The sequence below is a fragment of the Amia ocellicauda genome, chromosome 5, assembly GCF_036373705.1.
Source record: "Amia ocellicauda isolate fAmiCal2 chromosome 5, fAmiCal2.hap1, whole genome shotgun sequence".
Classification (NCBI taxonomy): domain Eukaryota; kingdom Metazoa; phylum Chordata; class Actinopteri; order Amiiformes; family Amiidae; genus Amia; species Amia ocellicauda.
Genome location: NC_089854.1, coordinates 4242217 through 4269935, shown reverse-complemented (window position 1 = coordinate 4269935; position 27719 = coordinate 4242217). Strand labels below are relative to the sequence as shown.

The window sequence follows — 27719 nt, the reverse complement described above, 5'->3', positions numbered from 1 at the left end:
CCTCACTTATTGTACTTACCTGTGTAAATTGGAAGTTGTAAAATGTATTATGCTTTGAATTGCTTTGTATAATGTTAATTTGAATTTGTAATGTTTGATGCCTTGTACTTAATTGTATTCTTGCACTTTGTTTTGCACTGATGTTGTAAGTCGTCCTGGATAAGGTCGTCTGCCAAGAAATAATAATAATAATAATAATAATAATAATAATAATAATAATAATAATAATAATAATAATAATTACACATCATTTGGTCCACACTAGTTATTCATAAAAAATATTAATAATTATTGATACAAATCAGGATTTCTTTAATGTCTAATTCACACAAAAATATGTTTGGTCTATTTGTAAACTCCCCATGTACGAAAAATAAATAAAAAATGCCAACATGCCTGCAGCATAATAGACTAGAATCTGAACATTCTTTGCATGTGGCAGTATTTTTATCCGTAATACTATGTGAAGTATGTAGGTAAGTAGCTGTAGTATAACGGCAAGTATGTTCATGTTTGTGATAGTATGTTAGTTACTATAAGTATATGAAAGTATTGCTATTATTATTGATTTTCGCCAGATAAGAGCTGCCTTTCCCAACATCCCCGTCGTGTATATAATATCACTGTATATCATCAGCATCATACAGTTAACCAGACTCACACATGCGCGTTCTCACATGCAAACTGGTAGATGAATCAAAGCCTGACAGATGCTACTTTTATTTTCAGCAACAAGTAGCACTTGTGATCGATCAGGCCACACGTCAGCTGCGAGAACGGGTCGATATCTGGATCAGGATCCGCCGGCCGCCCTGCGCAGAGAGAGACGGATTTAGCGGCTGTAGGAGTGTGTGGCAGTGTTTGTGCGGGCAGGTCTCCTCTGCACACACGGCATGAATGGAGGAGAGGCAGTGTGTAGGATCCGCACACGTCAGAGGACCGGCTGTCTGAGTGAGAGGGGGCGGAAATGGCTCATTCAAAAATAGCAACAGTCCGCTGCAATGGAGACAGAACAGCAGGACAAACATGCAATGCATTCATAATGGACTCAGTACACATACTACTCACATATATCAAACAATTGCTATTATCTATACATCACCAGCCTATATCGATCCACTGCCTCCGCAAGATGTTTCCACATGCACCGATCTATAGCTTTTGGAAACCTGATTCCGTTTATATAATTGTGTCTGAATATGTAAATTGTTGCCAGTTAAGTCACACTATCCGTGCGCAATAAACTGGACTTGCGTTTTTCTTTTCTTTTTTCTCTCTCTCTTTGGTCTTTGAACACACTGTCAGTGCAAACTTTTATCTGGGATTGCATGTCAGCATTTGCATGGGAACATTTAAAAATAGACTGGATGGGATCCTTGGACACCAAACGAGCACGATGGGGCGAATGGCCTCCTCTCGTTTGTGAACTTTATTATCTGCCTCCAAAGCTAGGGCTGAAATGGCCAGCGAAAAGCAGCCGTGTCCTTCCCTAGAGCTGCAAAAATGGATTTTGCACACAGCAGTGAGTAAACTGAGCCGAGCACACACGGCAGATATGAATGGTGCTGCACTTGTTACTGAATATTACACGCACTGCTTCTCCCCCGCTGTCTACGCGAGTCTAAAGTCCTGAATGCACCATAAAGCGCAGCCAAGCGCCTACTTACGAGCCGGGGAAAGCATTTAAAAAAGAAAAGTGACACCCGTGCTCATCCGGGACTTTCAACGGCCATCCAATCACAGCGGCGATTCGCGGCCGGGGCGGGGTCACGCCATATTGAATGGGTCTCGTAACAACTATTAAATCTTCACTGTAACTTACTGTAGGGCGCAAAAACATCACCCAAACCGGTGGTCCGGACATCGCGGTGCCTCACCGGACCTGAGGCCGGGTCCGCGCGCCCCGAGCGGCCGTGTCGCGCCACGCCGCATAAACGTGACTCCGGCAGCACCACGTGGGCCCCGGCGGACCAATCAGAGGGCGCGGTCTGCGGGCGCCCTGTCGCTCACGCAGGCTGAGTGAGCGGAGAGCCGCGCCTGCGCAGTGAGGGACACTCTTATGAAACCGGCGAGAGGGACGGGACGCGGGGCTGAGCCGCAGATCAAGACTTGCAGTCGCGCAGAGGGAAATTTGGGGTGAAACGGTGCACCTACTGAGGATGACATAGACACCATCCCGGGGACTTTTACCTCTGCAACAGGTAAGCAAAGTCCGAGTGCATGCGTGTTGAGGGAAACAAGGCGCTAAACGAGGGCAGGAGTTGCAGTTATATAACCGGCGTGGCGGTGACCCCCTTCCTGCGCCGGTGTGTTGAAGCCGGTCCTCCCGGCCAGGGTGAGCAGTGGGAGCGACAGGGCTCTCCGAGACGAGGGCTGTTTCCTGGGCTTTCACAGAAATGTTCCGGCTGTAAGTGTCCTTGTGCCCCTGCTCGTTGCCTGACCCGGTTGCAGGGCTAGTGCGCTGGCATTTTGGACAGGTTATATAAAACGAAAATATCATGGTGATTTACATGTATGTAGGGGTGTATGTATGTCATATGTACGTATAAATACAATGATGAATCCGCATGTGTCAGAATAGTTAGTTCATTTCAGGGACGTCTTGTTTTCAGTATAATGCACGTATTGCAAATGTAGGTGATCTCAGATTTAGCGATTCTTGAAAATAAATAGAAACGCAAGTGCATAATAATAATAATAATAATAATAATAATAATAATAATAATAATAATCTGTTTTAGTTTGTTTGCCTGCAATGTGTTTTCTTGGGTTGATGACAGTTTGAAAGTTTCAGTACTGGTACCATAGAAATTGTATAAAGAACTCTTCCAACAAGAATTATAACAGAAGCAAGCTTATAAATGCATACATTTGGCAAACGCCTTTATCCAAGTATGTAAAACAGTATTTATTATTATATTATTCTTAGTAATACATATTCGCTGATTGAATAGCCTGGGTGCGCAGCCAGTTCTGCGCATTCATTCACTTTTTTATATAAACCTGTGCTTTCATTCGTACAATATTGAATAATAGATCTTACTCACAATTATTCAATCATAGATCACATATTACCAAAGAATGGATAATAATAATTTTGAAATGGTAAAATAATTTGCACATTAACAAACAAAAATCCTCCTGCTTAGTGAACTATTTGAAAAGTTCAATGAAAAAAAAAGTTTAATATATATGTTGATGTTTGTAATAATAATTGTTGTGTGAATTATTACATTATCAAGTAAGTTGTTTTTTAGCAAGCACAACTTTTTCTGAAATATATCCGCATTTGAAATTCAAATAAATATATTACTTTTTAATTCGAAATGCAGTGTTCTCCAGTTTTATTTTTAATCACTTTCTAGTTGCTGGATTAAAGACTACTTTATATTGTTCTACGTTAGCCATAATGAGTCCTGTAGGTTTGAAGATTGAGGCAACTGCTGTCCAGGGAAAACACGTGGTCGGGTCCTTTTTTATTTAAAGAGCGGCGGACATTGAATGCCCATCCTGCGCTGAGCTGCGGTGTCTGCGGTGTCTGCACTGACTGCACAGCCGTCTGCGTGTGAAAGTGCGCAGCTCTGTGGTCAAACCCCAGACTGTAGCTCCACACCTTGCCTAGTAACACACTGTGTACACAGGAGCTGTGTCTGATCTCTAGAGAGGTTATACACTGTGTCTTTTAATACTTCCCACCCGACTATCGGTGCTACTTGTTAACTTAATTGTCTATGAAATGATCTCACTATCAAATAATGGTAGTTTTTTATTTTTATTTAAATTTTAAATTGATTTATATTCACCTAGATGCTTTTATAGGTATACAGCCATCAGAAGAACAGGTCAAGGGTAGATACATAACCACGAAGGCATGTTATAATATTGATGAACGCTGTTCTTTTGAACTGAAGTGGAGCTGGTGGGTTTTCACAGTGATGTTGAGATGGTCTGCTGGTCAGGTTTTGCTCCTCCTGTTTCTCCTGACGAGGGTCTGTGTTGGGGGGGGTGACTTACTCTGTAGAGAAAAAAGCACCACGGTTTGATGCATAATCATGCAGTTGAAACCTCTTTATAGAAACATTGCTCGTTGTGATTAAGGCATTATCTGCTGTTCCAACGTTGCATGCAGCGTGTCAGTCCCAATTCTGGCCTGTGTGCTACGCTTTTAACGTCAGACTAGTTTACCACTGCCGAGTATATAGGCTGAGGATGAACGCTTTAGATGTCTTTTCTTTTCCTATATTTTGTAGTTGAATGCTATCAAGATATTTGTAGTGGAAATTTTATTTTTCTATGAGAATGCTTTAGTGGCAGCTCTCTCTGCATAGCTGTGTTCAATTTACCTGCAAAAGGAGGGATTAGAAGACCGTAATCAAACTCCTCTGCCACGATGACCAGACCTTTACAAAACAGTGCTTTGAAAGCTCTATCTCTTTATATTGTATGTATTTTCATTCATAATTTATACCCTTCCTAAGATGCTTTGAGTTTTAAAATGCTCCAGTTATATTGTCTTTTGCCAGAACTTGTCCTTTCCGTTTTTTTAATCTCTCCCTCCAGTCAACCATGAGCCCAAATTCCATCCACTGGTTCCGCAAGGGCCTGCGTCTGCATGATAACCCAGCCCTGAGGGAAGCTGTGCGGGGGGCTGCCACTGTGCGCTGTGTCTATTTCCTGGACCCCTGGTTTGCTGGCTCCTCCAACCTGGGAGTCAACAGATGGAGGTGAGTGTCCACTGTGTTGCGCTGTGCTGATCTATACACCACTGTGCCTTGGAAAACAGTGTGGCTGTAAAAGCATACAAGACTTGATATTGCATTGGAGAAGGGGTCCTGAGCTCGTTTGAAGCGGTCAAAGCCTCCTCCTGTTAGGAACAAGTGTAAAGTAAACTGGTTTCAAAGATATAATGTCGAGCTTGGGATATTCAGAGTATATACAAAAAGGGAGGAAATCAGGTTTATTTTAACTTGAATAAGAAAGTAATTTGCTAAGAGGTTTTGCTGGGATCTGAACTACATTGAGGTGATTTGAGGTGGAAATGGGGAATACCAATTGTTTTCTGGGAGCTGCACTGTGACCCACAGGACTAAAATAGTAACGTACTTTTAGAAGGGCAATTTAAATGGAATTGCATTATGTGTAATTGTATGCATTCACGTGTGTTTCCCAGGGTGTAATATGTGCAAACAGTCCTAGAATTGATACTAAATCTAGCCGCCCATTAGCAAAATGTCAAAATGTCATCTGCTGCATTAGTGGCGTCACAATTCAAACACTCTTGAATTTTCCATTAATGATTCTCAACTCATTGTTATTTAAAGCAAAAACCACAGAAGGTCTACACACAGTTCCAAGTCACGTAAAGCTTTTTTTAAATATTCTTAATAATGAGAGAATCTGAAAGCCTGATGTGGATCGGCTTCGAAATCAAAATGCTTTTAAGCTAAGAGCATCGGTCTGAAACAGTGCTGGGAGTTCTGATTAGGCTGAAGATGCCAATTAAAACTTCCTGTGGAATTTCTGTCCTTCAAAGCCTCGATTCTGGTCTGCCAGCGGTGTGCTTTCCAGTTAACTCCTGAATGTTGCTGTCGCATGGGATAGGAAAGGCCAGAACCCGGCTAATGGGTCTGACTGCTAGTTCTTTGCGGTTCTGTTTTGAAGAGCATTAATAGGATCTCAAGAGTTTTGCAGTAAATCTGTGTGCTCTGCAAAATTAAGCACTCTGAGAGATTGGGGAATGAGAGCATTAGATGTGGATGTGTAATTACTGGACGTGTGTTTCTCCTTCACTGTATAGTCTTAGTCTTTATTTATGTCCCAGCTGCCTCCCATCCGCGGGGGCCCATAGCCTTCTCTGCTCACAGCGCTGGGGTAGGTAGGGTGCCCGAGTGAGCCGTTGATTGGTTAATGGGATCCAGGGAATCATTCTGAAGGGCCGGCTGTCTCGGACACCTGGAATGGAAAACCAAACAGTCTGCTATTTCGGGAGACCTTGGCTTTAAACCATTCAAAGCAGGGAGAAAACCAGACTGTAAATAAATTCGTCAGATGGTTGTTTTCAAAATAAATCCCCTGTAGAGCTTCGAGTGCCAGCCGATGCATTTGTATCGATCGCTTGTACTTGACCGAGGGAGGAGAGCTGCAGGTGCTGAATACATTGTTCCTCATTTGTTTTTGTGTTTTAAGACTTCAGTGCAGCGCAGGGTTTATTTCGGCCCCTGGTTGCATCCGCCCAAGCGTTTGTCGTCAGATCTGTGCTGTAGATATGTGCTATATTTAGACACTGTGGTATATTTTCAAAGATGGGTAGGGGATTGCTGGTAAACTGACAGAGGGAACACTATAAAACATCTGGTCTTCAGGCCTACATTCTCTTTCGCTATAGTTCTGCATGTTTAGAGTCACATTTTATAATTGCATAGGAAAACAAAAGGTTTTTGTGTAGAGAGGTGGATAGGCGCCATAGGAGCGCCAGCCTTGCCCTGCCGAGCAGAGTCCGCAGCCTGAACAGTGTGGGGGGGAGAAAACTTAGGTTCCTCACACAGTCCACACATTTCCTCCCAAAACAAACCCTTCGATATCCCTTTCCCTTACTAGACTTGCAAGGACTTCTTGAAGCTATATAGAGGCGATTCACCTACTACACTGCAGTTATCGTAAGCAGGTTTTGAGAAAATATCCATTGTGATGACTATAAACCACCAAATGTGGATGAGGATGGGGAATGTCTGGTGTTTGGCAGGGGGGGGGGACGATGCACATAGTGGACGTTTTCTAATTGGGCAGCACAGCAGGGTGAATTGGAGTATTTGGCATTGGCACTCTGCTGCGACTCTTTGAGATCTGAGCACATAATTGACCTGCCCCTACAAGAAAGATGCCCTAGAAAAATAAGTAAAAGTAGGACAGTGTTTTTCCAGGGAAACGGCAAAGGAAAGTAATCGACCTGGGCTAAGGGCTCTGTAATTGGCCATATCTCCGAGCGCCTCTATAATCAGCCGAGGATGCGCAGAGCCACCCTCAGGTCGTACGAGTGGTGGCTAAACATGAGTCAAAGCTATTAGTAGTATCTGAATCAATATGGTTTTCAATCACCTACTACAATCATAATACATTACAAACCCACCCCCACCTATGCTTTCAACGGGGTCATCATATGTGTATTAATGTGGTTCCCAGATTTAGATATCGGTCCTGGAGCTTTTAGTTCTCGCTAGTCCAAAGCACTCTTTCTTTAGCAGTTAAACGTGGTGTACACTGGAGAAGAACATACGTGGGGAAACTGCTCATTTACCACCGTAAATTTTAACAAGGGCAGAAGCATTTCATTCATTATTTTGAAAAGGTAAAACATGAACTCAACATATATAGGTTTATAGTATTCCAAACTATAAGTATCAGAATTGTCCTTATAAAGTCTTGTCTGTTTGCAGTTTGGTTTTAAACTTATAGGTAAAAGAAACAAAAAAACATGCATGTTTCATAAGCAGTGAGCTGTATTGTACCAGCTGATGAGATATGCATTGATGTCATCTTGTAACTCATTTCCGGGGTTTATATAACCTCCGTATGTAGGCTAGTGTGTGGTTCACATGACCTTCTTTTCTACACTGCACTCCTGCCTTTGTCCGAAGAGTCAACAAGATGCATGACGGCGCAAAACCGGCATATCCAGTCATCCAGAGTTAATGAAGGCGTTTTTGCTTTTCGATTGGATTGGAGAGAATATTCCAAATTAAGACTTCGCCCGGTGGTTTACTTTCCCCTGAGCCTGGGCTGCAGATTTTGTGCTTTTGTGGGTCTTCTGTCTGCAGACGGTCGTGGTATGTTTTTGTTGAGCTCACATGATTGTTCTAGTAAGTGTTATAAAAAAGCACAATAAAGCACAAGATGATAAAACCTCAGACAGGGAAAAATGAAGTCTTACGTAGAGGACATTGAGGTTAGTGTGCCACAGTGTCAGATTTCCTGTGAGTCACTGGTTGTCAAGGCAATGACCTACTTTCCAGCGATCTGCCTGTTTGCAGGAAGCGGGTGTCCCGGCAGCTCCACTCCCCTCCCAAACCACAGCTCCTCGACATTGTACCCCGAGCAACGGGTCGAGAAAATACTGATACGCGAGCCCCTCCGCTAACGGGCAGAATTCATAGAGCTGTGGTCACTGGATAAATACCACACCCTAATGCTAGAAGAGGCCTGTGTGTACGAAACCCAGGCCTGGAAATACTGTCCGGCTGCGCTGCGCTTGAGAGTTGAAAAGCAAAGCAAACACATACTTGACAGATGTATGTGACGAAGTTTAAACCCCTAATTCTCTAACGCCCACTTGTTAAAGGCCGGGTCGGTGAGGTTTCCCAGCATTTCATTTACTGTGGGTTTTGGTTACGGGTCAAACCGGTTTCCTCCAGTTTGGTGGAGCTGGGGGCTTTGTGTGTGACAAAGGGCAATTATTATAATAAGAAAAACATAGCAAATGTGTGTACAAATGAAAGACTGACTCTCGAGATGATGTTCTGTTGCTGCCGTCGTTCCTGGGTGTATTTAGTTCCTCGCGGCTGCAGTGTCGGTGTTTTCCGTGGGTGTTGCTAGGCGACCTGGTGTTGTGTAGGTCTTGTTGTTCTGAATGTAGCCCATCCCTCCCTCCGCACCTCTGTCTGTGCTTTAGCCAAAATCACAATGTGGGAGATGTCTGGGGGTGGATACAATGCATTCCTGTGAAGACTGAATAAATGTGTGGATTAGCTGTACCTGTTTGTAAAAAGCCCCCCACTCCCACAGCATCAGAGACCCTGGTATTGGAGAACAGTGTCAGTCTTGCCCTACTGCTTTGTTTGTACATTTTTAACAACTTCTATGTTTAAAGTGTTGATTTTGTTAGTCATTTATGTGTCGGTTTTGGTTGTCTGTTCGTCTCCCGTTTTTGTTGTGCTCGATTCTTTATTTGTGTGGTTGTTCAGCCATCTCCCAGTTGTGCAGCCCCAATGAGATGTGCGTTTGCTGGCTGCATTTCTCTTTTTTCCTTCCTTTTAAAGTGTATTTTGTACCTTTGATTCTCTCCTATGTGCCGCCCCAGTGCCGTTGCAGAATTGAGGTCACTGGGCTGACGTCTGGGGCCGCGGCTGCGCACTGCTATCTAGGGCAGGACTGTTATATAAGGCATGATGTATTCTTGGCTCCTGTCCCGCAAACGTGACTTACAATCCCAGGATTGCCTTAGTAGGAATGTGCTACTCAGCCAGACTACTCGGGGCAAATATTTCCATCCTGTTGAAGGAACAGTATGTCCTCACTCTGATCTCTGTTGTCTTTAAATACCCATTTGACTACTCTACACGTGAGCTACTTCTTTCTGAGTGAGGAATCGTCTCGGTGGACCAGTTTCCCTCCCTGCTGACGTAGAATACCACCAGTTAAAAAACAAAAACTAATAAATATCCATTCTGTATTCCACATGGCACCTATTGAAACGGGGCAGTTGTAAACAGGGCTGTTGCATCCCTGCGGTATCCGTTGTGTGCGTAACTGCTTAACTAAAATGGCTCTTGTGTCCTTTGCTTCAGAAACAGTTTTTAACACACTTTTTACTTTGGGTCCAAAGTGAGGAAAATATTGCATGCTTCATGCAGAATAACCACAACGTTTTTTTTCGCTAGGTTTGCAATCTCTGACAAAGATCAACCAAAGGGTAATCATTTATTTTGTGTAATGTATCCCTCAAATGGTTCATGTTTAAACGATATAAACACTGGCATTTCGTGTGTGTGTGTGTGTGTGTGTGTGTGTGTGTGTGTGTGTTTGAAAGTGCAAAAGTTTGAATTTTAAAGGAGATTTAACCTTATTTAAAAATATTCTCATGATATGAGGCCTGGCCTGGCTGCATTAGCCATAAGGGAAAATCGTCTGTTTACGGTTGTGATCTTTCTGGCAACCCAGCATCATCTTACAGGTGTTCAGAACTGTAAATGGATGAGGGCGTCTCTGTGATTCGGTAACTGATTAAATAATGCTGCCTGGCTGAGCAGCCTTTACGGGGGGGTTCATGACTCTTACCCTTGAAAATGTCTGAATCACAAAAATGTCGTTAAATATGTAAAGTAGTGCGGTACCAATTTACACCAAAAACGACTAGCGTAGTTCATATTTGCAGGGTTTTTAAGTACAGCCTTCACAGCCTCAGATATACCTTGGGCATCATTTTGTTTTGTGGTTGAGAGCTGGTGGGAAAGACGACTTTTTGCATTTGTGACTTTTGTGGCTGATCGGTTGTATCCCTTCAAGTAACTTAAAACCCTATCGCAGACTGAATCCTTCGCCACCAGCGTGTCACTGTGCAGTTTGTGCTCTTGAGAGACTGGTGCAGGGTGTGTGAGCAGGGTTGGGGGGGGCGGCTACTGGTGGCTTTGCTGTCTAGACCGAAGGTCAGTTAGGTGTGCTTCAAAGACTCTGCTGTCTGATGAATTAAGCAAATGACGCAGCTCTGTTTCCCATCATAATTAAGAAGAGACCCAAAAGGTCGGAGGTTCATTTCTCTTAATTACAGCAGAGTTTTCGTTCACAGTCTTGGGTTATTTATGTATTGATGTAGTCCGTTTGTGTGTTGGGGTGGGTGAGAGATGTGCTCAGTGTGCTCTGAACTTCCTGTTTTGACCACTTTATTTAAGTGTGGGATTCTGATGTCAACAAGATGGCTCGATCAGTCATCCTGGGGTTTATAATTTTCCAATTGAATACTGCGAGTCATCTGTAAGCAAGCCCATACTGTGATTTATGAATGTATTTATGCATATTTCTTCATTGTATTGTTTTTCAGACATAATACAATTTATAATCCATTACACGTTCACAATGTTTTAATAATAACCAAAAAAGGAAAAACTAATACAAACAAATTACAATATCTTTAAATCCATAAAGATTCTCCTGCTGTTTTTTTTTTTTTACCCTATTTTTTTAAAGCTGTTCAGCACATTTTCCCCTGGACACTATAGACCGTAATTGTAGATCGTGATGAAGGTCCATTGTTTGTTGTAAGGTTTTTGTGATTCTGTCCCCTGTGGTACACAATGTCTCCTGTGTATTCCTGTGCTGGTATCTGTGAATGAAGACCCCAAGCCCAGCGCAGGCCTGGGAGCCTTGTCTAAAGCCATAGAATAAGAGTTATGTCTGACTGCAAACTCTTGCTTGACCCTGAGATCAAACCGCCCCGTGCCGGGTAACTGTCTGGGTAACTTTCCACATGGACGTTCCATTGTTCGTGGCTTCTTCACCTAGCTGTTGATTTTAAATACTGATAATCATATCCTGAAGAGTGAAATTCCTCATCAGCACACGTTGTTTTGTTTTCTGAACTCGTTAGTCCCCTGCAGCCATTCTCACGAGTAACACTGTCTCGATTCCAAAGATAACTAACACACAATCTGAAAAAGAATGAACAAGCAGTCGGACGCCCATAGTGCTGCTTTGAGGCAGACAGAACGTGGCAGCTGAAGTACACTTGCTGCTTAATGGGGGTTTGATTGGCTGCTGGGGGTTAACGGCTTTCCCCTTTGTCCTGTAAACATGCCTTTTGTTTAATACTGCTGGAGTGGCTTTCACTGTTTTTTAATATTTGTAGTTATAAATGAGCAACATTCAGCAACCAGAATCAATAGACCACCTCCCTGCCTCTGAGGTTCCTGGTAATTGAGAGTGATTGCACCCCCCCGGTCCTGGCTGAGCCATGTCTGGTCTAGATGCACATTATGTACTAGTACCTAATATTAGCCACACTTTCATACCTGCTTGCGACTGCTACAGAAACGCAGACGCACTCTACAGATACAGGCACAGCCCTGAGCAGCACATCACTAATGCAAAAGACTGCATAATTGAATGGGTAAATGCCTTCATCAGATGTAAGTTCCCTTATTGCAGGAAGTCGGGTCTCTGAGCCAAAATAATCTAGTGCTTTGTAAGGATTCAATGAATGAATGAATACATAAATAAATAAATTCAAAGGAAAAACAACTACCCTGAATGAAAACATGTTGTGGAAAATTTAATTAAATGTTTTCAATAGAAAGACTTCCGCCCTCATCTTAGTTGCTTTTACTGTGAGGAACATAAACACTCAACATACCCTAGAAATGGATGAGATGGTAATATGACATTTAGGTCTTGAAAACAAACGTCAGAGCTTGTTGTTTGTGTCCAATTGATATCTTTTAAAGGATGCTTCAATTCTAGGATGTTCTTACACAGGAAATATCTGAACCGGTGATGCTGCATCTAGTGCTTAAGATGAGCTTGGCAAGTATTGGCAGAACTTGTTAAATCGGATCAATCGAGCAGAATCTTACCTGTCCACCGAAATTGATGTGAATAGAAAATTATATCTTTGTACGTCTGTTTTGTGTGTCCTTTGAGTCACCGAAGCTTAAAATAGTTTTGTACATTAACTCTAGTGGGTTGTTTTTTCGAGAACACAATCCATGAGAAAGTGGAACTGATTGCCTATGATCCTGGTCTGACGGGGAGAGCCAATTAGGGCACACACTTAACCCCATGGCACGGCATGTTGACCACAGCAAGTGCAGGGCCAAAGAATAGGAGTGTCACGGCTGGAGATGGCCTCCAGTGAGCAGGAAGCGGGGAGAGCACCGCTATTAGTGTTCGTGGTGACGCACGGAGAGAGACGTGACGATCACAGCTGCTGCCTGGGCATGCAGCTCGCTGGGACTCGGCGCAAACGCCTCCCCCACCGAACCCAAAGCACGCCGTCCCTGCCCACGCATACTCTTGACTCTAAGTGCTTTGCCGATCCTGTACAGGAATAGCTGCCAATGAAAAGTGCTGTGTGAGTATGGGGGGCAGTTTTCTTTATTTTTCTTCAATCTTTGTGTTAAAAGTATGAAGAAGTGGGTGGCTTTTACCTAACTAACTTAAATCGAAGGAAGCTCTTCTAAAGCCCAGTTTTGTTTGTTCTCTCTGGAAGTGCCCCCCATTTATTTTCTTTGGAAAATTTAATGACGGCTTATCGATGCTATTCAGTTGGAGTGGTTTGGGTTTTATAGCAACCTCCTCTTGCTGGTTCACAAGTTTCCCTTGCTCATGAACCAGAAAGTAGATCGTTTGAATAGTCATGGGCTTTTTCACTGCCGCTCTCGTCATTGGGTTTAAAGCACAGGATTATATGATTGCAATCGGGAACAAACATGGAAAACATCTGCCCAGACAACTAGTTTCTGCAGGGCCTCACTACCAATTAGGAGTATCCCAAAGTGATCAGCATAAGGATAAGATTGGGACGAATCACTCTGGCTCTGACCTCTTGGCATTTTTAGCTTCCACACTGGATGACGAAGATTAATAGTTTTATAATCCCAGAGAAATTGATTTACAATAATATTCAATAGATGACTGATTCATCACTAAAGCAAAGTGAACCACCGTGCAATGGGAGTCTCTTTTTGTTCTTGACTTCATTCTTCCACTGTGTCTCTTGATGTTTCCAGGTTCCTTTTGCAGTGCCTGGAAGACCTTGATGCCAACCTTCGAAAACTCAACTCGCGCCTCTTCGTCATCCGGGGGCAGCCTGCCAACGTATTCCCCCGGCTTTTCAAGGCAAGTCCCTCCTCCACCACACCCAGAGAGAATTGGTTGACTCGCTTATCTAGAACTTGGTATAGGAAAAACTTAGCTGTTCCGTTATCTTGCACATCAATGCTGTTTTCTCTGGTGATGTCTTGAAGAGACCTAGGGGATTGGCTTCCGCTAGCTATATGGCTGAGAAGCTTGTGCCTCCCTTCCCACATACACCCACCCACAACTCTCTGTAGAAGCCATGCCTCTGGTTTCATTGCAAAGCCCAGCAAAACTTGCTTTCTGCTTGCCCTTGTGACTCCTTCAGCTGATAGCTGATGGCTGGGGCAGTTGCAAGGGCCCCTGTTTCCAGGTGAATGTGTATCTGACTCTCCCCCCCCCATACACACACAGGAGTGGAAGATCTCGCGGCTCACCTTCGAGTACGACTCGGAGCCGTTCGGCAAGGAGCGCGATGCTGCCATTAAGAAGCTGGCGACGGAGGCCGGCGTCGAGGTCGTGGTCAACATCTCCCACACACTGTACGACCTAGACAGGTGGGCGTGGTGCAGCATGCATGGCTCTTTCCTCTTCTCCTCAGGAAGACCGTGACTGACCGATTTCCACCACTTTTTCACACACACCCTAAAAAATGTTCAAGTACAGTTCACGTGCAATTAATAATGCAGAACGTACGCCCAGAGTGTCATCTCTATATGCAGGTGGTGTCTGTGTGCCAGTGCTCTGAACTGTATTGTGCTGTGTCCTGTCCTGTTTCTCTAATTTGCTCCCCTCTCCCCCACCCATGTTCCAGGATCATCGAGCTGAACGGTGGGCAGCCCCCGCTGACCTACAAGCGTTTCCAGACCCTGATCAGCCGCATGGACCCCCCCGAGCCGCCTGTGGAGCCGCTGTCCGAGGCGTTCATGGGCAAGTGCGTCACGCCTGTCTCCGATGACCACGGGGACAAGTATGGCGTGCCCTCGCTGGAGGAGCTGGGTAAGAGGGCTGGGGGGGCTCACAGGTTCTGACCGTCACTATACAGGCCTGGTCGGTTACGACTGGGTTTTCCCCACACTGTCAAAGAGGATGAAGTGGAGGTTTCGGACTCTGCTCCTGTATTCTGTGGATTTCCTGCTCTCTGTTCCTGCCAAGCTTGCAGTTACTTAGACATCAACTCTAAGAGTAAACGTGATCCTTATCCACTGATAGACACCAGTCCAACCTGTAAAACTGGAAATACTTTCAGCTAGAAGAAATGAAGAAAAATCTTGGAATGGTTTTCATCCCTATTATAAAACTTCTAGTGCAGTAATTGTTGCATGAGAAGCTCCTCCTAGTGGTAGGAGTAGAACGGATACTGGAGTTTCCTTGGCCCCTTCCCTGATGGGGTTTTCTCTCGCATCTTGACCTCAGGGTTCGACATTGAAGGCCTGGCATCGGCGGTGTGGCCAGGGGGGGAGACGGAGGCTCTGACCAGGATAGAGAGACACCTGGAGAGGAAGGTGAGTGTCTGGAAGTTATGTGAACAAGTCTGAAGGTCCGTATATAGCATTGGACTAATGCAGGTGTGCACAGAATCGAGAGAAAATAGTAAAAGCCCTTTTACTGAAGCACAGTTTACCTTAATGTCCAGATTTAATGTGGAGATTGACAGCAAGAAGCAAAAAGCCCAGACATGTGCCCTGTAAAACAAATCTGATCAGTTGATGAGGGGGACATGTTCCACAGGGGAGACTTGGTTTATCTCCTTCTCTTCCCCTTTCATCTGGTCTCTCTCACTCTCTCTCAGGCCTGGGTCGCCAACTTCGAAAGGCCGCGAATGAATGCCAACTCCCTGCTGGCCAGCCCCACCGGCCTCAGCCCCTACCTACGCTTCGGCTGCCTCTCCTGCCGCCTTTTCTACTTCAAACTCACAGACCTCTACAGAAAGGTACTGGCCTCTGACGGCATGGGCCCTCCACTGCTTCCTCAACCCTCGCCGCAGTGTAAAAGGGTGATGAGAATGCGTGCATCGATGAAACCCTCAAGCTGTGAACTCCCTCCCTCTCTCTAACGCTTTCCATCCCCCTCTCTTGGTCTCCAGGTGAAGAAGAACAGCTCCCCGTCCCTCTCTTTGTACGGGCAGCTCCTGTGGCGCGAGTTCTTCTACACGGCCGCCACCAACAACCCGCGCTTCGACAAGATGGAGGGCAACCCCATCTGCGTGCGCATCCCCTGGGACCGTAACAACGAGGCGCTGGCCAAGTGGGCCGAGGCCAAGACAGGCTTCCCCTGGATTGACGCCATCATGACCCAGCTGCGGCAGGAGGGCTGGATCCACCACCTGGCCCGGCATGCGGTGGCCTGCTTCCTGACCCGGGGAGACCTGTGGATCAGCTGGGAGGAGGGCATGAAGGTAGGGATTGCAGAACCAGGGTGGGTTTGGTTGTCCAACTGGTATAGTGTCCCTGAAATGCGAACCTCGAGGGCCAGGCCGTTTCTGGTTTTCATCCTAGCTCTCAATCCCTTATACGCCGACATTTTCAGCAGTAATAATTCCTGTGAAAATCGCCAAATGACTACATTCCTTGCGAAAATAAATACTTGCATAATACTGTGTAGTGCCTCTGAATATCATTGGTTAGATTTGGCACTGTGAGTGTAAACATCACCACGAGCTTTGTCCAGCCTCTCCGTGTCCAACACACAACATAATCCGGACTTCAGTATTCGGAGTTTCTGAAAAGCTGTAATTCTGCATAGTCTGTGCAGAGTACGATCTGGAGGCACCTGAGACGCAATTAACCTGAATATAAACACTGTCTACAAGTCACTGTCTACCATGTATTGCGTCATGATGTGTTCAAAGTTTTTAAGTTTGTATTTTAAATATTTAGACTGTTTTCGATTCTTCGCAACCGTCCAGAAACATTTCTCCTCGCAAAAAGGTGAAAAATTTGGAAGGTTCGCGAAAATGTTTACGTATTCAGTAGTTGATTGAAGTGAACTGAACTTGCCTGTCGTGGCGCACCCCCAGGTGTTCGAGGAGCTGCTGTTAGACGCAGACTGGAGTGTGAATGCCGGCAGCTGGATGTGGTTGTCCTGCAGTTCCTTCTTCCAGCAGTTCTTCCACTGCTACTGTCCCGTGAGCTTCGGGCGCCGGACGGACCCCAATGGTGACTACATCAGGTGGGTTTCTCTCCCTGCAGACGCGCTGACTCTGCTTGCAGACCAGACCCGACACATGCACAGTCACACACAGATAGCCCGATGGGGCAGCGTTTCCAAACAGTGGCGGGATACGGGTTCGGGTTTCACGGGTACTAGCCTGGTAGATAAAATCGCGGAACATAGATCGAGGTACTGGCGGGATTTTGGAATAAACGCTATATAAATATCTATATTTATAAGTATAATGTGCAGAGATTTTGGGGAACTTAGTCCGAAGTCCGGAATCGCGCAGGTGGAGGCAGACCTAAAGGGATCAATTTGCCAAGCTAATGCTAAAATGGCTGCCAGATTCCCACTCGTTTAGCTCGATTCCGTCATGTGTGTAGGTCCGGTCTTGCAGTGCTGGCGCTGATAAACTCGGTAGTGTGCATATAGGACAGGCTTATGACTGGATGGCTACGTGATTCTGGAGCTGTATAGTTAAAATAAAGGAGTGTTATGTGGCAGAGTTGTCTATAGTGGATTTTGACAGTTGTACTTTTAGTTTTTTCGTTTTTTTTTTCATGCTAGTCCAGCTCTTTGAGATTCCTTGCAGTACTTCCCTTGTGTTCCCAGTTCCAGACCCTTTTTTGGCACTTAGTATGATTTGCTTAGCATAGCACTGTTTCAGCTTATTTATAATACTAGTTGTAGAGCCAGGAGGAGTTGAATTGGAATCCAGTTGATGAAAAGATCCCGGAATCAGTTTTCTGGCAATAAAATGACGTTGGTGAAAACTGATACTTGAAGCCCTTACAGTATTCCGATAGTTTCAAACTTCTTGAACGGGTCGGGCACATGCAGGAGTCTTTATTTTAATTTTATTATTGCATAGGATGGTATGTTTGTGTGTGTGACAGTGATGCCCAAGATGCCTTGATTTAAAATTCACTTGTGACTGCGTGAGTGAGTGTGTATTTCAATACATATTTAAGGAGATTATCAGGCAGGTGCATTTGATGATCAGCATTTCCACCTGTCCGTTTGTTCTCGACCATGTGCAAAACTGGGCTCTCTTGACCCTAGACCTGGAGGGAATCTGGTTTTCAGTAATCTAATTGAACCCAATCCTGACTTAGTCAAGATCCATTTAATAGACTGGAAAGAGCTTTAAAAATCTGAAGGATTTGTGCTCTCCAGAACCAGGGTAGGAGGCCGATTGGACTTGTATATTGTAGCTTCCTTAGAGGCTTTCAATCGTTCATTTATTCTTATTTGGCTGATGCCTTCATAAGACTGTTCATCGGGTTTCCTTCATCGCATAGTTTTGTATGGACTGATTTAATTTGATACAGGGATGTACAAATTTGATGTATTTTGACGGGGGAAGGGGTTAACGAAACAAGCTATCGCAATATTGTAATAGTAGATACACAACCGAGAACAAGGTTTCTGGGCAGGTTTAAGGAGGACATTTCCTGGACAGTAGTTTGAAAAGGGAGAAATGGCAGCTTTCTTCCTGGCAATCGAAGAGCGGAAATCCAAGTCTGAGCCGAAGATAATCCTGCAAGCTCCTGTGAGCCGGAGGACCATGTACGGGATCCTTCGGGAGGTAAGTGCAGTTGAGTGTCTTACCAGGTGGAACCCCAGGGGAAAGGAAAATATATATAATAAACAACACACAGCAGCTTCCATTGTTACATAAATGCACAAGGAGGAAACCCAGAGAAGGATGAACGTCAAAATAGCCAGTAACTAATTTGATGCACAATTTTTGTGTGATTTTTAATTTCTCATATCATTCATTCCTTTCTTGGAAGAAACTTGTTTATGGTGGTATGTTTTGTCCTATGGGCACAAAGAGTTGCTTTCTCTTTATTAGTGTGTTTGTGTGTGTGAAAAATTTAGAGAAATGTGTTCTTTCTGGCATGTAAAGTGTTAACTGCCAGAGAAATGAACATAGTCTCCTTTTTATATTGTATTTTTTTTTTTTATTCTTTGAGCTGTAAATTACATCCTAGTAAAGCTACATGTGTTATAACATACACAGTTTATTTTGTAAACGTATTTTGAGTGAGCAAGAATCGGTCTCATAATGTTCATTACAATTCCTGATATTACTAATGTAATTCCTGTACAACAGCCTTGAGGAGCATTGCATTTGTCTTTTTTGTGACCTTGTATTGAAAACCATATTCCTTGCAGTGAAAGGCAACTGTTCACATTTTAAGTGTCCGTGTGCTTTTTGCTAATGTAGAATTAAAATTAACAAAACGCATTAAATATATAATGCCTTTGTTGGGGTTCAGGGAATGAGTGAAAAGTTCAGCGTTCCCTCTCTCCTGTTAAATCGTAATTGATTACGTTTAGGACGAAAGCTATTCGGGACTGAAGCTTATGGTAGCCTGTCAACCGTGAACCAGGTTTAAGTGTTTTCACCGCACAATGTGGTGGCCTGGTCTTAAGGTTAGTGGCTCCCTGTTTTGTCCGAAGGGATTTTAACTGCTTGTTAAGGAAGTGAAAACCTGCCTCTTCTAGGGAGTGTTCAGTCAAATCCCCAGGAAAAGTTTAGCAGGAGTCCTAGCTCCTATTCTTTGGGATAGTGCTAGTCATTTGTGTAGATGTTTGTTTATATGAGATCTCGGCACAGATCTCGGCTTTTTTTTACTGGATGTAATGATTTATTGTCCAGTTTCTTCCAAATACACTCCATCACATTAAATCAAAAATTGTCATTATCACTCCCTGTTGCAGTAGTCATGATGGTATCACAGAAAGTTGTTAATCTATCCCAGCACTTGCTGAGGTAGGTTTGACATCTCCCTGGCAAAATGGTTACGGTCCCTTCATGGAAAAACAAGAGGCTATCTAACCGCGAAAGCAGACCGTCACATTATGCAGCGAAAGCGCCTCGGCTCGTTTCACGGTCAGCAGGTTTCGTCGCTTTCGTTCGCGAATCGCCTTCATCTCAAACGCGTTCAATGGCAGTTTAAGGGGCTGGAGCAAACCTGAACCTCTCGCTCACAACCTCTGTGCCTTCTAACACGTGCTAGAAGGATCTCCGTAGCCTTCAAAGCAGACCGGACCTCGGGTTTAAACCTCGCCATGCACCGCACTGCGCCAATTGCATCAGGTAGGGGCTCTGGTTCGCCGGCTCATAGGTAGGTGGCCTCTTCTCAGACTCTCGGTGTGACCTCAACGCCCAAAGCAGAGCGCCCTGCTCCTCTCGGCGGTCGCATACTGGATCCAGCTGCTACCCTTTCAAAAACATAGACCCGATGATCATGGCTGCCTTGCATGACACGGGAGTGAAAAAAGAAACCTGCTTGACAGTAATGGCTTTTCATGTTGTCCTGCAATCACCATTAAAACCACTGCAGGATATACAGTGTTGGTGGGGGTGGTGGTAGTGCCTCCAACCCTGCTTCATGCAGATACATTGGCATGTACATGTGCTGCGCATGAGCGCATGGCCGAGCAGCCGTGACCGTGCAGGGATCCCGTGTGCGATGGCCTCCACTAATGAAGCAGTACTACTGAACTGGGCTGAGCAGAGCAGATTCCCTGTCTTGTGATGCTGGGTTTATTTTGTATTGTTTATCTTGTGTCCTCATTACAAGTACTGTGCACTGCTCCCCCCATCCTGAATACAGCACAAGGTACCAGTTCCCAGCTGGTGCACCTCCTTTGCCACAATATGTGCATCTAAATATGTGTGTGTCCTATATAAGAACATTACCCATGTATATGTAAAGTCCCCTAGTTGCTGTGAAGTATATTTGGCCTCACAGATGAGCCCTCAGGCAGACCTGTTTCAGGGTTTATCTCTCTAGCCTTCTGAATCCTTTTTTAGACCAAGGATCCATGAGCCAGTCACCCAATATTTACAACGTAACCAAGTCCTGTTTGCCAGGAGTCCCATTCTCATGGTACTTCCAATCAAATAGGTTTTGAGTAGCAGACTGATCTGACCCAGTTAATCTTGGTCATTAATCTGTACTTTAAAATAAACGTATTCAATGCAACGATGGTAGGAGAAGTGAAAAGCCCATTGAAAATCCTCTGGCAGCGCAGAGACTAACTGTGTCCTAAGCGCCAGCCTGCTAGCCTTCTTTATTAGTGGAGGGAATGAGGAGATAACGTGTTTTTTGTTTTAAATATTGTAACCGTGCTAATAAAGAACAAGAGGCAAACAAGGAAGAATAGAACAGGCAGCCTGCACCAGTCCAGCCATAGTCACTCAGAAGAAGGCTTGCAAGAAATATGAGAAGTGAAAAAGCCTCCTTGCAAATGTTTTCATTCTGTGTGTATCAATATAGCTCTTGAATCTGTACAACTGGCTCTGTACATTTGTATCATTAGTGTATGAACAATTGTAATTTCCTGAAGCTTCCTAACAGGTCTTCTCCTTAAACTCATTAAAATTTCAAAGGGATTAACTTGTCTAATGCTTCTCCCCAACATGGAAGGTACACAATGCCCTTGACTGGCATAGAATGACTCCTCTTCTCTCTGCTCTTCTCTCTCTGTCTTTCTCTCCTTTTCTCTAAACAAGATCCCATATACCACCCTTGTGTGGTGCACACAAAGACCCAAACGTTCAGATCTATCCAAGAACTTGTGCTGGTCAAAACTGTCTGCCAAAATGCACCCCCCCCCCCCTCTTGTTGCTCCTGTGGTTCTGACACTGAGACCCTGTGGTTTAATCTCTCCCCATGCTTGCAGACGCTATTTACCTATTCTCCGAGGCTTCCCCGCCAAGTACATCTACGACCCCTGGAACGCCCCGGACGCGGTGCAGAGCGCAGCCAAGTGCATCATCGGCGTCCATTACCCCAAGCCCATGGTGAACCATGCGGAGGCCAGCCGGCTGAACATTGAGAGGATGAAGCAGATCTACCAGCAGCTGTCCCGCTACAGAGGGCTGGGTAAGAGCAGGAGCCTCCTACACTCAAACTCTCTTAACTGAGCTCTTTTTTTTTTTTAGTGCTCCAGAGTGTCCATTTATTCCTCTCAATTTCCCTTCTCAATCACTTGGTTTCTCTTTACCTCTCTATCAGTCCCATATCACACACAAATTCAAATTCATGGTGCTTTATTGGCATGACCAGAAATACTGTTTCAAAACATATACATGTACATTTACATACATACATGCACATATGCACGGTAAACAATTAACTGATTCATTTAAATTAGTAAAATTAAACAATAATTCAGAGAAACATAAAATGAATACTGATGATAATACTTAGGTGTAGCATAGGTGTCATTGCTTGTGTCCAGGGGTGTCTCCTGTGTGAGTGGACTAGGTGTCCACTGTGTCCCTCAGGCTGTGGCTGGCAGCTGGATACTGGGCTGCCAGTAATATGCAGCTGGTCTCCTCTCCCAGAAGGACTGGCACTTTCTCGGAGTCTGGCAGGTCTGGAAATCTCATAGAGATCTGCTATTTTGGGGAAGAATTGTGCTTGTAAATGTTGTATATTTTTCACATTGTAGAATAAAGTGCAGCTCTGTCTTGACCTCTCGGTGTTGGCAGTGGGGGCACAGCCGCTCCTCTCTGGGCAGCCAGGTCTGCCTGTGCCGGCCCGTCTCAATGGCCAGGCTGTGCTCACTGAGCCTGTATTTGGTCAGGATCCTTTTGTGTTTTTCGTTCGTTATTAATTTAAGGTATTCTGCCAATGTGTCGTGTCTTTTAGGGCCCGATAGCACTGCAGTTTACTTTGTACTGTGTGATGATTTGGTTGACTCTGATTGTATGTTTCTTTTCCTGAGGCTGGCTGGTGTCAGTGTGTGTTTGTGCAGTGAGCCTGTGGACCAGCACACACTCTCTCTTCTCTATCTTGCACTCAGTCTCTCGTGTGTGTGTGTGTGTGTGTGTGTGTGTGTGTGTGTGTGTGTGTGTGTGTGTGTGTGTGTGTGTGTGTGTGTGTGTGTGTGTGTGTGTGTGTGTGTGTGTGTGTGTGTGTGTGTGTGTGTGTGTGTGTGTGTGTGTGTGTGTGTGTGTGTGTGTGTGTCAGTCAAGCTTTCTCTTTATGTACCTCTTTGATTGCCTTTTCAAAACTCCCAAGTGATCTATCGATCACTTTTGACCTCTGTCTGTCTCGCACTCACAGTCTCTATCTCTCTCTCCAGGCCTGCTTGCTTCAGTGCCTTCCAACCACAACTGTAACGGCAACGGGGGAATGCTGATGTACTCTCCGGGGGAACAGGGGCAGCAGCAGCAACAGGGGAACAATGTGTCGCACGGTGAGTGCCCCCGGCTGGCTGCAAACGGCAGGACCACTTCCCCACACGGGAGAGACGCATTTCACAGGATAACAGGAGTGCCGTGTCACTGCTCATAAGGTTTTGATGTTTGAGAGAAATTGCCATTAAAAACAGAAGAGATGTGTATATTCGGGGGACAGATGATGGTAGGAATGGTCTAATGCTTACGTTTAGGTTGTTAAGAGAGTAATATGATTGATTCTGCAAATTAGGGTTACATTTTGGTCTGGGACAGGGTTGGGGTTCGAGGGCCCCAGTTCACTCTGGCTCATGTTAAGGCTAGTGTTGTGTTTCGACTGACTTGAATTTGTAGGGACCTCCATATCTTCTAGACGCCAGACCTGTGCAGATCCCGGTGGCACCACAGTTTAGCACAGTTTTAATTTCCTATTTTTTTCTTTTTTAATTTTTTGTCTCAGTAGGGGGGGGTTCTGCGAGTTTTGTCGCTGGAGGTAACAGGAATCCTGATGGTGGAGAGCAGCCAGGACCAAGTGGACAACAGCACGGTGAGACTCTCTCAAAGACGGACTCGCGCACGTGCGCACGCCCTCTCATTCTCTCACAGGCGGACTCGCAAACGTGCAGTCACGCAGCTGAATCTAACGGCGATTTCCTGCTGTTTATTGCGGTTTCCTAGGCTTCCACACCATCTCTGAACCCGTCCAGGGCAGCGCCACTCATCGCCTGTACCAGTCCAGTGGGTCCCACGAGTTCGCTGTTCCCCAGCACCCAGGTACGACCCAGTGCTGCCCCCTGCCGGCACCACACAGAACCGCAGCCCCTCTCTCATGTCTGTGATGCCCACACTGCCAGTGTTTGTGACGGCGCCGTACGTTTCCTCTTGCAGGTCGTCAGGGCCACAGCGGGGGCCACATGGCGGGGAAGCGAGAGCGGGAGTCGGAGTGCGACGCCGGGGGGGACGAGGAGATGTGCTCCTCCGCACTCAAGGTGCAGAGACACGATCACGAGGTCAGTCTGCCCTCTCACAGGTCAGGACTCGCCCAGGGGGAGGGGACACGGCCGCGAACAGAGCGGGTCACCATACCTCTCAAACAGGAGTGCGAGTGTCTGTGTGCGATACATATATATGTGCGAAGAAGAAATGTTGGTTAAGAGTAACTTGTTACCTCACTGGGAGGAAAGAGAAATCTTTCCCAGACATTTTGTCTTGTTTAAAATGTGTTTTTCATTATCCTCAGTCACACTTGCATGTCTTGCTATTGTAGCCAACATGTAAAACCTTCCAGTTATGAAACTCGTGTTATTTATGTCACATTAGGACTGACCGGTGACTGGGTGTAGAATATATGATCTGTAATGTCCGCCTCCACTGAATGGGATTTGACTTCACTGTCTTCAATTTCCTTTCAGAAAAACGAGGATCTGCAGGATGTGAACATGGCATCTTACTGAGTCTTTATCTACTGAACTGCTGAACGGAGAAGACCTTTTGTAAATGTGTGTGTATATATATAATGTGTGTGTGTGTATATATATATATATATATATATATATTTTTTTTTTTTAAGAAGAAAAAAGTCACGAATAGTATTTCATATTCTATATACATTTTGTAAAGAAAACAGCCTTTTTTCTGTCTGTGAAAACTTTCTAAATGGAAAAATCTCATCTGAATATGTATATATTTTTTGTTTTCTTGTGGCCCGTGGATAGTTGTGACTTCCCTGTCGAACTCAAAGGCTCGATCGGTTCCCTGTGAACTTGAGGAAGGAAAAGAAAAACTACAAGATAGGAAATGTAAAATGAAGCGATGAGATCTGTGAACAGATCTGCAGAAACCGAGTCGCTTTTTATAAAACCGATTCATCTTCTCAGCTGTTGAGATGGATGTTTGTTTAGATTTTCACAAGGTGGGGGTGGAGTGATGGATGGAAGAGGCCAATCAGAAAAAACAGAATGAGTTTTGTTTACTTTTCTCACCAAAAAGTACCATCACACATCACAGCAGGATCAAAGAAACGATCGAGGACAGGAAAAGGAAGCGTCCTGGTCAGAGAGGGTCCTGTGAGATCTTGGCTTAGAGTTTGATCCCTGAAGCACCTGTATGATCGTATTATTATTATTATTATTATTATTATTATTATTATTATTATTATTATTTTTTTTTTTTTTTTTAAAGGTGCAGAATTTACTAAAACTCGGCCTGGGCGTCTGGGGTTTGAAACAGGTCTGCCATGGGCCGTCACCCCCATGTGTGTCACGGCAGGGGACGGGGTGGGAGGGGTCTCTCTGAGTGACAGCCCTTTAAAACCCCTGAGGTGATATTGTACACATTCTCTGATGCTTTAAAAGCCAATGTGTCCCGTCTGCAGTTTGATCTGCGCTGTGACGTTTCAGAGGGGGTCCTACTGAATAAATATATACACACTCGCACGGACACATATGTACGTATCTATGGGTGTGTGTATATGTATATGTACATATTAGTGTTTGTGTGTCTTTAGATATTGTTGAAATAGTTGTGAATGCAGCAGCACATGCCTGTATATGTATATACATATACAGAACATTTTTTTTGTATTTTTTTTATGATACTGTGCAAATGTGTGTGTGTGTGTATATATAATACATGTTGATCAGATTATTATTTTTGTCTCCGCGTAGTAGGAGCTTTACCAGCAACACAAAACACTTCTCTGATGATGGGATTTCAGTCTTGAAGGTCCTGATCTTTTAGAAATCCCTGGAGTGATTATTTATGCCCCTACCATTAACTGTAGATCCATTGTGATTGGCTCTGCCATTATAGTCAGAATCGGGATTCCTAGCAAGGAACTCTGGAAAGACTTTCTCTTTTGGTCCCTATCCATGTGTGGCTCCTGTAGCTGGCTTTCACTACGCTGTTTTTGTTTATTTGTTTAAGTTTTTTTTGCTCAACATCCTCCACTGAAGACCTGGGGGTTCACACGCACTGCTGTGTCTTTCTTGCTTGTAAACTCACCATGCCAAAACCAGCAGAATTAGGTTTCTCATTCCAGCCCCGTGTTGTCTGGTTTCCTAGTGTCGGAGCAGTGGATGCCTTCTGTGAGCAGTTTATCACGGGTGTCAGATCGTGGGGTATATCATTGTTTTAAAATCTGAAACAAAATGGCCTCCTGTCATCATGTCTGAAGGCAGTCACTTACTTTCACCCTGCCTTTCCAAAGGGCCAAAAACGTGTTTTTTTATGTAAATCTATATAAAAACAAAAAATAGATATTTTCAAATGAAGAAAAAAAAGTTGCATCAGTCTCCTCTATAACAAGTTCAAGGGAAAGATGCATTAAAAAAAGGGTTTTTTTTTTTATAACCACTTCACAACAATAACCCAGTTTCAGATGTGAGGGGAAAACATAATTAAAAATAAAGCAGTTGGTGTATTGCTATTGCTATACAACGCTATTGCTTTTTGATTCCCTTGACTAGAAACACAATTGTTTGCATTGAAACTGCAGATTGATTCCACACAGTTGGAATGAATGGGTAATTTTCATCCTCCATTCAATAGACTATACAGTACATATGAATTTGCTTTTTTATTATTATTTATTTAATGTTTTCTGTATAAGGTATCAAACCTTCAGAATATGTTTGTTGAGTTATTTACCTGCTACAAACCCTTTGTCTTCATATTTGACTAAACTACTCCCGACCACAAAAATCCAAAATGACAAAAGTTTTGTGAAAACGTCGCATTTCTCTTGCCATTCACACACCAGGAGGCAGCTGGCCTGGGAAAGTGTACAATTTGGCTTCTACCCATCGCAGCAGATCTGCACTGTATGGCACAGGTCCTATATTCTGAAATCTAGACCTGAATTGAAGAGCATCGTCTGTCTGTCGTGCTCTTGTCCGGTGAAGAAACCCCTTGATCCTCACCTTTCAGAAAAAATAAGAATCCCTTAGATGTCTAGAAAATGACTGAGGGGAAAATGATTTGCATTGAATTCCTTCTGTCCTTTGCCTGTAAAATGCGTAATGCACTGGTAAATCCACAAGACACTGTATATGAAGTATAAATGGCAATTAATGAGCCAGGACAGGGTACAAGTGTGCCCTTCTCTCTAGTGCAACACTTTAATACATGCTGACAGAGCCAGCACTGAAGTGGAAATGTATTTGGTATATCGCCCCCCCCCAGCAGCACTAACTTGTGAATTACTGTGAAAAGTCTGCTTTGAAAACTCCTTGATGTATATTTGTGTTTTATGTTTAGGTTATAAAATCTCAAGAGTCAGTCACCCCTCACAGAAGGGAAGGCATATATTTTTTTGAAAATTTCTTTATAAAAAATAAAATCAAACCTGCGCTTGGGGGTGTAGGGTATCGGGCCATGGTGGTGTTGTGTATTGTAGAGTTAATTACATGTTATTTGTGTTTTCCAGAATCTTTTAATGTAGATTTTTTTTTTTTTTGTAAGAAGAAATTGAACTATCTATATTGTTTGTTTCTTTTTTGGGGGGGAAAAGTTTCTAGATGACAAAACTATGAAAAGAATAAAACCAATACATTCTTATACTGTGTGTGTATATATATATATAGATATATATATATATATATATCCTCTGCCCTAAACTGTACTGTCCATTAGTGCTTAATCAGGTTGATGACACCAAAATAAAATTTGTTGTAACAGCTCTTGGATTTTCGTCTGTACTAGATGCATACGTGGTTAGAACATACTAACATGTCCATAAATACTTAATTAGGCACATTCATATTATATTTTTTTTCACCAAGATTTTGGCCGCTGAGGA

The 27719-nt window shown here is 44.1% G+C and overlaps 1 protein-coding gene across 3 annotated transcripts; it reads left to right on the top strand.

Annotated features, from left to right (window-relative positions):
• Positions 1–2018: 2018 nt before the first annotated feature.
• On the top strand, positions 2019–27600 carry cry3b (cryptochrome circadian regulator 3b). Of its 3 annotated transcripts, none has more exons than XM_066703363.1 (15): positions 2019–2201; positions 4561–4724; positions 13494–13602; positions 13975–14117; positions 14375–14559; positions 14977–15065; positions 15353–15493; positions 15647–15958; positions 16580–16731; positions 21418–21620; positions 22828–22941; positions 23385–23468; positions 23600–23695; positions 23810–23951; positions 24334–27600. In XM_066703363.1, exons 2-15 carry the CDS (start codon positions 4567–4569, stop codon positions 24356–24358), a joined length of 1953 nt encoding a protein of 650 aa, XP_066559460.1. In that variant the 5' UTR covers positions 2019–2201; positions 4561–4566; the 3' UTR covers positions 24359–27600. The 3 variants fall into 3 exon arrangements, with proteins under 3 accessions (XP_066559460.1, XP_066559458.1, XP_066559459.1); XM_066703361.1 differs by having other exon boundaries at positions 23382–23468; XM_066703362.1 differs by having other exon boundaries at positions 2021–2201; positions 23382–23468; positions 23810–23931.
• The last annotated feature ends 119 nt before the right edge of the window (positions 27601–27719 follow it).